Below are 9,627 nucleotides of genomic sequence, written 5' to 3' on the forward strand. Positions count from 1 at the left end.
ATGTAGATATAGTACGCTGTAGACAATATAACAAACGAGAAAAAAATAAATGAATGATGAATATTTTATTGGCCAAGTATGTGCATATACAAGGAATGTGCCTTGGTGCTCCGCTCACAAATGACAACACAAACATACAGTTAACAATTAAAAATAAAGCATAAACACATCAAAACAATAAGGATACAACATTACGGTCTGCATATGTGGGTGAAAATAAACCAGAGCAATGTATGCGTGTATACTGTTCATGTGATTGGAGTAGAATTAGGCCATTCGGCCCCTCAAGTCTCTTCCGTTATTTAATCATGGCTGATCTATCTCTCCCTCCTAACCCCATTTAACTGCATTCTCCCCATAAGCCCTGACACATATGTATATATACACATTGAAGAAGGGTCTCGACCCGAAATGTCACCTATTTCTTTTCTCCAGAGATGCGGTCTGATCCGCTGAGTTACTCCAGCTTTTTGTGTCTGTACGCACACTGAAACATACACACACATATATCTTATATATGTCTTACACACATATATGTCTTACACACATATATGTCTTACACACATATATGTCTTACACACATATATGTCTTACACACTTATATGTCTTACACACTTATATGTCTTACACACATGTGTCTTACACACTTTTATCCACACGAGCCAGTCTGACAGTGGGACCTGGTGGGGACACTCGAACTGGCGTCGACGTGGCGCACTCTGATTGTAGCGCACCCCTAAGTGCAAAGCAGCTCGGGAGATGTAGTGCCACCATGTTTTCCGCCACGGCCGAGGTGACGACGTGAACTACATCATCCAGGAGGCACCGCGATCGAAGCGGAGGGCCGGTGACGTCAGGCGCAAGGGCAGTGGTGCTTCTTTGGCCGAGCGCAACGAGGGTGAGTGGCGGCGGGAGAGGGAGAGGGAGAGGGAGGGGGAGGGGGAGGGGGAGGGGGAGAGGGAGAGGGAGAGGGGGAGAGGGGGGAGAGGGAGAGGGAGAGGGAGAGGGAGAGGGAGAGGGAGAGGGAGAGGGAGAGGGGGAGAGGGGGGAGAGGGAGAGGGAGAGGGAGAGGGAGAGGGAGAGGGAGAGGGAGAGGGAGAGGGAGAGGGAGAGGGGGAGGGGGAGGGAGAGGAGAGGGGGAGGGGGAGGGGAGAGGGGGAGGGAGAGAGGGGGAGGGGGAGGGGAGAGGGAGGAGGGAGGAGGGGGAGGGAGAGAGGGAGAGAGGGAGAGGGAGAGGGCGAGGGGAGAGGGGAGGGGAGAGGGGAGAGGGGAGAGGGGGAGGGAGGAGGGAGAGGGGGAGGGGAGAGGGGGAGGGAGGAGGGGAGGGAGAGAGGGAGAGGGCGAGGGGAGAGGGGGAGGGGGAGGGAGAGGGAGAGGGGGAGGGGAGAGGGGAGAGGGGGAGGGAGGAGGGAGAGGGGGAGGGGAGAGGGGGAGGGAGAGAGGGAGAGGGAGAGGGCGAGGGGAGAGGGGAGGGGAGAGGGGAGAGGGGGAGGGAGGAGGGAGAGGGGGAGGGAGGAGGGGGAGGGAGAGAGGGAGAGGGCGAGGGGAGAGGGGGAGGGGGAGGGAGGAGGGAGAGAGGGCGAGGGGAGAGGGAGGAGGGGGAGGGAGAGAGGGAGAGGGAGAGGGCGAGGGGAGAGGGGGAGGGGAGAGGGGAGAGGGGGAGGGAGGAGGGAGAGGGGGAGGGGAGAGGGGAGGGAGGAGGGGGAGGGAGAGAGGGAGAGGGAGAGGGCGAGGGGAGAGGGGTGAGGGGGAGGGAGGAGGGAGAGGGAGGAGGGAGGAGGGGGAGGGAGAGGGGGAGGGGAGAGGGGGAGGAGGAGGGGAGGGAGAGAGGGAGAGGGAGAGGGAGAGGGCGAGGGGAGAGGGCGAGGGAGAGGGGGAGGGAGGAGGGAGAGGGAGGAGGGGGAGGGAGAGAGGGAGAGGGAGAGGGAGAGGGGGAGGGGAGAGGGGGAGGGAGGAGGGGGAGGGAGAGAGGGAGAGGGGAGGGGAGAGGGGAGAGGGGGGGAGAGGGAGGGAGGAGGGAGAGGGGAGAGGGGGAGGGGGAGGGGGAGAGAGAGAGAGAGAGAGAGAGTGGAGGGGTGAGGGAGAGGAGGGGTGAGGGAGAGGAGGGGTGAGGGAGAGGGGAGGAGCGGGAGGGGGAGAGGGAGAGAGGGGGAGAGAGAGGGGGAGAGGGAGAAGGGGGAGGGATAGGGGGGTAGAGTGGGGAAGAGAGAGAGGGGGGGAAAGGGAGGAGGGTATGGGGATGGAGAGAGAGAGAGGGGGAGGGGGTGAGGGTAAAGGGGGATGGATGGGGGGGGTTCCACGCAGCGGAACGTTCCTGACTTGAACGTTATCATGTCTCCCTCCACAACAGCCATGTTGCTGAACCTTCACCTGGTCCAGGCAGATGACCACCGCTGGGGGGCAGCGCCTTGTGGGGGGCTGGGCAGGAGGTGCGGGCACTGATCTGTGGGGGGGAGAGTGGCTGGGGGAATGGTGCCCCCTGTGTTCTTCTCATTGCAGCTGAATTCGGCCATGTGGCCCATCGAGTCTGCTCCGCCATTCTATCGTGGCTGGTCTATCTTTCCCTAAGTGACCCTTGCTGACCTGAGAGGGGCAGGTCGGAGGGCACTGCCCTGTGGGAGGGGAGAGGAGGGAGCAATGCCTGGCGGGAGGGGCAGGGTCTGAGGGAATATCAGAGGGGAGGGGGCACTGATAATCACTGAAACCACGCTCTAGAAATAAACAATAAATGCAGTGAGGTGCAGGAAAATAACTGCTGGTTCAAATTGAAGGTCGACACAAAATGCTGGAGTAACTCAGCGGGTCAGGCAGCATCTCAGGACAGAAGGAATGGGTGACGTTTCGGGTTGAGACCCTTCTTGCAGTGAGGTTGTCACAAGGAAAAGGAGCAGAATTAGGCAATTCAGCCCATCAAGTCTATTCCGCCATTCATTCACGGCTGATCTATCTCTCCCTCCTAACCCCATTCTCCTGCCTTCTCCCCATAACCTCTGACACCCGTACTAATCAAGAATCTGTCTAGGTTGGGGGGCGGTGTGTAGGTCGGTGCTGGGTGGGTGTTCAGGTGGCTGGGGGCAGGGTGGGTGTAGGTCTAACCACACCATGGGTGTGAGCTCTCCCCTCTGTCTGTGCTCTGCGTGATTCTTATCCTTGCCCGCTCTCCCCACAGATGAGGCTGCTGTTGATCTGGGTGTGTGCCGTGCTCCTCGCTGTCGCGGGGGCCGAGGAGGGAGCCAGGATTCTGTCCTCCAAGTCCCTGTTGAACAAATACGCAGTGGAGGGTCGGGACCTGACGCTGCAGTACAACGTGTACAATGTGGGCTCCAGGTAGGGAGCGCAGCCTTCCTCGGCTCACCTGACAACATACACTCACCTGGTTCAGCACCTACTACACGACCACACGCTCAGGCCTGACAACAGCCCTGTTTCACCCCACTGCTCCGTAACCCGGCCCCACTCCCACCTGACCCTGCCTTGGCCTGCTGCTCCATCACTAATGCCCACCTTGCCTATCTACCTTGTCCCACCCTGCCTTGTCATACCACTCCCTCGCCCGCCCCCCCCCTCCCCCGGTCACCTCACTTGTCCACGGTCACCTGGCCCTTCCCCCTCCCTCAACTGTGTTCCTCCCCCTGGTCACCTCACCTATCCCTGGTCACCTGGCCCGTCTCCCCTCCCCCGGTCACCTGGCCCTATCCCCCGGTCACCTGGCCTGCCCCCTCGCCCATCCCCCTTGCCCGGTGGGCTGTTTCACTGGATGCAGAGCGGCTGTGTGTGGGGTGGGAGGGAGTGCTGGCAGCCCCTGTGATTCCCGTCTCTCTCTCTCCGACCCTCCCCCCGTCACCTGGTCCGGCTGTGTTTGGGGTTGGACAGAGAGCTGGCAGCCCCTGTGATTCCCGTCTCTCTCTCTCCGTCCCTCAGCGCGGCGCTGGAGGTGGAGCTCAGCGATGACTCCTTCCCACCGGAGGACTTTGGAATCGTGTCGGGAATGCTGACCGTGAAATGGGACCGGATCGCCCCGTATCCTTGGCATGACCTTCGTGTGTCCGAAGGTTCTTCATTGGGATCTGCCCCTGGCTCGCTCGTGTTCCTTCCCAGGTTGATAAGTGATAGGAGCAGAATTAGGCCATTCAGCCCATCAAGTCTACTCCACCATTCAATCATGGCTGATCTATCTCTCCCTCCTAACCCCATTCTCCTGCCTTCTCCCCATAACTTGACACCCATAACAATCAAGAATCTGTAAACCTCCACCTTTAAAAATACCCATTGACTTGGCCTCCACTGCCGTCTGTGGCAATGAATTCTACAGATTCACCATCTTTGGGCTAAAGAAATTACTCCACATCTTCTTTCTTAAGGTATATCCTTATATTCTGATGCTGTCCATAGACAATAGGTGCAGGAGGAGGCCATTCGGCCCTTCGAGCCAGCACTGCCATTCAATGTGATCATGGCTGATCATTCTCAATCAGTACCCCGTTCCTGCCTTCTCCCCATACCCCCTGACTCCGCTATCCTTAAGAGCTCTATCTAGCTCTCTCTTGAATGCATTCAGAGAATTGGCCTCCACTACCTTCTGAGGCAGAGAATTCCACAGATTCACAACTCTCTGACTGAAAAAGTTTTTCCTCATCTCAGTTCTCAATGGTCTACCCCTTATTCTTAAACTGTGGCCCCTTGTTCTGGACTCCCCCAACATTGGGAACATGTTTCCTGCCTCTAACGTGTCCAACCCCTTAATAATCTTATTCGTTTCGATAAGATCTCCTCTCATCCTTCTAAATTCCAGTGTATACAAGCCTAGTCGCTCCAGTCTTTCAACATATGACAGTCCCGCCATTCCAGGAATTAACCTGGTGAACCTACGCTGCACGCCCTCAATAGCAAGAATATCCTTCCTCAAATTTGGAGACCAAAACTGCACACAGTACTCCAGGTGCGGTCTCACTAGGGCCCTGTACAACTGCACACAGTACTCCAGGTGTGGTCTCACTAGGGCCCTGTACAACTGCACACAGTACTCCAGGTGCGGTCTCACTAGGTCCCTGTACAACTGCAGAAGGACCTCTTTGCTCCTATACTCAACTCCTCTTGTTATGCAGGCCAACATTCCATTGGCTTTCTTCACTGCACTGTGGTCTTAGCCTCTCCCACTGGTGGAAACAGCCTCTCCACATCCACTCTATCCAGGCCTTTCACTATTCTGCACGTTTTTCAATGAGGTCCCCTCTCATTCTTCTAAACTCCAGCGAGTACAGGCCCAGTGCCGTCAAACACTTATATGTTGACCCACTCATTCCTGGGATCGTTCTTGTAAACCTCCCCTGGACCCTCTCCAGAGCCGGCACATCCTTCCTCAGATGGGGATGGGACCCTTGTTTGCTTCCTCCATGTCGTCCTCTGTCTGATTCCTTGACCGGCTCGCTGCAGGGCCAGTAACGTGACCCACACGGTGGTGCTGCGGCCACTGAAGGCCGGATACTTTAACTTCACCTCTGCCACCGTCTCGTACCTGGCCCAGGAAGGGGGGCCCGTGGTGGTAAGTCAGGCCTCTTCAGTAACGACCGCAAGACGAATAAATGGGGGAGACGCACAGTCTCTTGCCCAGAGTGGGGGAATCGAGGACCAGTGGACATAGGTTCAGGGTGAAGGGGAAAAGATTTAGATTTAGATTTAGAGATACAGCGCGGAAACAGGCCCTTCGGCCCAGCAATCCCCGCACATTAACACTATCCTACACACACGAGGGACAATTTTTACATTTACCCAGTCAATTAACCTACAAACCTGTACATCTTTGGAGTGTGGGAGGAAACCGAAGATCTCGGAGAAAACCCACGCTTGTCACGGGGAGAACGTACAAACTCCGTACAGACAGCACCCGTAGTCAGGATCGAACCTGAGTCTCCGGCGCTGCATTCGCTGTAAGGCAGCAACTCTACCGCTGCGCCACCGTGCCGCCCTTAATAGGAATCTGAGGGGTAACTTTTTCACACAGAGGGTGGTGGGTGTGTGGAACGAGCTGCCGGAGGAGGTAGTTGAAGCTGGGACTATCTCAACGTTTAAGAAACAGTTAGATGGGTACATGGATAGGACAGGTTTGGAGGGATACGGACCAAACGTGAGCAGGTGGGACTAGTGTAGCTGGGACATGTTGGCTGTTTGGCAAGTTGGGCCGAAGGGCCTGTTTCCGCACTATGTCTGTAATGGTGAACAGGTAAAGGTAAGTCTAGCAGGTATCGCCAGGTTGGCCTCACATGGCATTTCCCAGCACCCTCTTGGTTTTGAGTGGCTGCCAGTTCGGTTCAGTTTATTGTCCCGTGTGGAGAGGTAGAGTGAAAAGCTTTGTTGCGTGCTAACCAGTCAGCGGAAAGACAAAACATGGTTACCATCGAGCCGTTACAATGCACAGATACATGGTGAGGGAATGCAAGTTAAAGCCAGCCAAGTCTGATCAAGGACAGTCCGAGGGTCACCAATGAGGTAGTTGGTAGCCGAGCAGTCTGTCGTAATGTTGGGGTGTCTTTGTCTGCAGGTGGGGTACACCAGCGCTCCTGGACAGGGTGGCATCTTGGCCCAGCGAGAGTTTGATCGCCGCTTCTCCCCTCATTACGTGAGTGTCTGTTCTCTACGCTCCCCCCTCCGGCTGGCTCAGCCCACGCGTACCAGAACGTCCGATGTGACACGGACTCCTCCCTTTCCCCCCCCCCCCCTCCTGGTGGACCCCACGCTGATGCCCCCCCCTCAGTGCGCGGTGCCCCCCACAGATGGAGGGTCAGATCCTATCGCCTTCCTCGGTGGATGTCGATGGCCCTTGTCCTGTCGTGCAGATGCTGGCGTTCCCGTGTCCAAGCCCCACAACCTGGGAACCGCTCGTGTCTACCCGATGGATTAGAGCACTGCTGTGCGGGGACAGGCCGTTCGGCCCACAATACCTGTGCCGGCCGTCATGCCAAGTGTTAAATTGATCTCATCTTCCTGTACATGATCCATTCCCTGTACCATGATCCATTACATGGTGCCTATGTAAAAGCTTCTTAAATACCACCATCATACCTGCCTCCACCACCACTCCTGGCAGAGCGTTCATGAGTTATAGGAGCAGAATTAGGCCATTCGGCCCATCTGCCATACATTCATGGCTGATCTATCTTTCCCTCCCAACACCAGTTTCGGGTTCCCCACTGCTCGCTGGGAGAAAGACACTTGCCTTGCACATTCCATTAAACCTCCCCCATCTCACCCTGTAGCTATGTCCTCTCATGTTGGACATTTCCACCCCGACACAAAGGTTCTGGCTGTCTACTCTATCTGTGCCTCTCCTCGTTTTATCTCCAAGTCTATCAAGTCTCCCCTCAACCTGCGACGTTCCAGGGAAAACAATCCCAGTCTGTCCGACCTCTCCCTGTAACTGGAACCCTCTAATCCAGGCAGCATTGTGGTGAATCTCCCTCTGCAACCTCTCCCTGTAGCTGGAACCCTCTAATCCAGGCAGCATTGTGGTAAACCTCCTCTCCAAACCTGTCCCTATAGCTGGAACTCTCTAATCCAGGCAGCATTGTGGTGAACCCCCTCTGCAACCTCTCCAAATCTTCCACATGCTTCCGATGGGCTGAATGGCCTAATTCTGCTCCTGTGCCTTACGATCTTCCCTCCAAAACCCCCGAGGTTCTGTGACGAGATCTGATTGTTGGTGAAACTTTCTCTGCAGTTGGACTGGGCGGCCTTTGGAGTGATGACCCTCCCCTCCATCGGCATCCCCCTGCTGCTCTGGTACTCGAGTAAGAGGAAGTACGACATGGCCAAGTCCAAGAAGAACTGAGGCGACTGGAACATTGGGAGCTCTTGTGACCCTGTTGTACACCCGAGCTGTGATGGGCTTCATCGGCTGTGCGTGTGCGTGTGTGTGTGTGTGCGCACATGTGGTTCTGTCTGTGCACACGCGAGTCTGTATGTGCACAGGTGCGTGCGTGTGTGTGCGTGCATGTGTCTGTGTGCATGTGCGTGCGTGTATATCTGTTTACTTAATCTCTTAACTCTCTCACAGTGACAATGTCCATCCAATTCACTTTGTTTCAGTGTGAGTTTTTCTCAATTGCGGGGGGTTCCTAAACAAGGGAGCAGTGGTCCTTGCCACAGTCCACAGACCGTTTGTATTGACCCAGTCACACGACCCGGTGGAGACGACGTTCATCGTTCCACCTCCTTTGGCGCACAGATGGTTCTCAGCTCCCATCTGCTTCATCCCCCAGAGTTTTGCCATTGGTTGGTTGGGACATTTTGTACAAATTCCACTGAGAACCACCACTGTTCTGGTCAGAACTAAACACCAGTCAGGCTTGGCACTGGGCGTGTCTGGCCTTCACACTCATCAACTAACTCACCTCTATCTTCCTGCCAAAAGCTGAAGGGGCCCCGGGACCTGGTGACGATCTCTCAGCTCTGAACCTTACCACTGCTCGGTCAGTTTTCAGAGTAGAAACAGAAAAGCAGGTGCAGGAGTAGGCCATTCAGCCCTTGGAAACAGTGCCAACATTCAATATGATCATGGCCGATCATCCAAAATCAGTTCCCCTTCCTGCTTTATCCCATAACCCTTGATTCTGTTAGCTAAATCTAACTCTTGAAAACATCCAGTGAATTGGCCTCCACTGCCTTCTGTGGCAGAGAATTCCACAGATTCACCACTCTCTGGGTGAAGAGGAGTTAGATATCTTTTTATTTTCTGGCCACTACATTCAACCTCCCCCCATCTGCCTTTGATCACTCTTCACACCCATGGTCATTGTAGAGATGCCTTTGGCCCATTTCACCCTGGTGACCTTTTGTTTCAAATTTACTGGGGTTTTGAACATGGCATCTATTTTCCTCCAATGGCAAGTGGCACGTTTATTTTTGAAGCAGGAGAGGACTGCAGGGCCAACAAAAGAGTGAATCTCTTCCATAAACGATGCCAGAGAGTGGCTTCTTGTTTTGAAGTCAATCATTCTGCTCCGTTGGTACAACAGGGTCACGAATAGTTTATTGTACAATTGAGTTTTTTTTAATAAAACCACTTGTAAATGAAACGGTCTTCATTCTCATTTTAGGATTATGTTGAAAATCACATACTGAGCAGATTTATCAAACAAGTTTTGTACATCAGATGAAAACCCTGTTACAACCTAACTGGGATTAAAAGCTGGTATCTCCCCGTGACCTTCTGACTTCTGCTGTTGAGTTGTAACATCGAGTGGCTGTGGCACTGTCAATGCACTACATGGCTGCAAAATCCCTCAAACTAGGATAGTTCCACAGTTTGAAAAGTGGCAAAAGTAACCTTGCAGCAAAAACTAGAAAATAAACCCATTCTTCGAAAGGTGGGAGGGGAAATGCTAATGTCTAATACGCAGTGAAGAAAGACAATGGAATGTTGGCCTTCATAACAAGAGGAGTTGAGTATAGGAGCAAAGAGGTCCTTCTGCAGTTGTACAGGGCCCTAGTGAGACCGCACCTGGAGTACTGTGTGCAGTTGTACAGGGCCTTAGTGAGACCGCACCTGGAGTACTGTGTGCAGTTTTGGTCTCCAAATTTGAGGAAGGATATTCTTGCTATTGAGGGCGTGCAGCATAGGTTTACTAGGTT

The 9,627-nt window shown here is 54.5% G+C and overlaps 1 protein-coding gene across 1 annotated transcript; it reads left to right on the top strand.

Annotated features, from left to right (window-relative positions):
* Nucleotides 1-831: 831 nt before the first annotated feature.
* ssr2 (signal sequence receptor, beta) lies at nt 832-9,088 on the top strand. Its single transcript, XM_078431942.1, has 6 exons — nt 832-898; nt 3,170-3,327; nt 3,922-4,020; nt 5,434-5,542; nt 6,539-6,616; nt 7,715-9,088. Exons 2-6 carry the CDS (start codon nt 3,170-3,172, stop codon nt 7,823-7,825), a joined length of 555 nt encoding a protein of 184 aa, XP_078288068.1. The 5' UTR covers nt 832-898; the 3' UTR covers nt 7,826-9,088.
* Nucleotides 9,089-9,627: the final 539 nt, after the last annotated feature.

This window comes from Rhinoraja longicauda, chromosome 44 (assembly GCF_053455715.1).
Source record: "Rhinoraja longicauda isolate Sanriku21f chromosome 44, sRhiLon1.1, whole genome shotgun sequence".
Taxonomy (NCBI): Eukaryota; Metazoa; Chordata; class Chondrichthyes; order Rajiformes; family Arhynchobatidae; genus Rhinoraja; species Rhinoraja longicauda.

What these genes read in the sequence shown, in the direction of transcription:
- ssr2 (XM_078431942.1), top strand. Translation starts at nt 3,170, where the DNA reads ATGAGGCTGCTGTTGATCTGGGTGTGTGCCGTGCTCCTCGCTGTCGCG. An exon ending in GTGTACAATGTGGGCTCCAG is followed by an intron (nt 3,328 to 3,921) that starts GTAGGGAGCGCA and finishes TCCGTCCCTCAG; the next exon opens with CGCGGCGCTGGAGGTGGAGC. An exon ending in GCCGCTTCTCCCCTCATTAC is followed by an intron (nt 6,617 to 7,714) that starts GTGAGTGTCTGT and finishes CTTTCTCTGCAG; the next exon opens with TTGGACTGGGCGGCCTTTGG.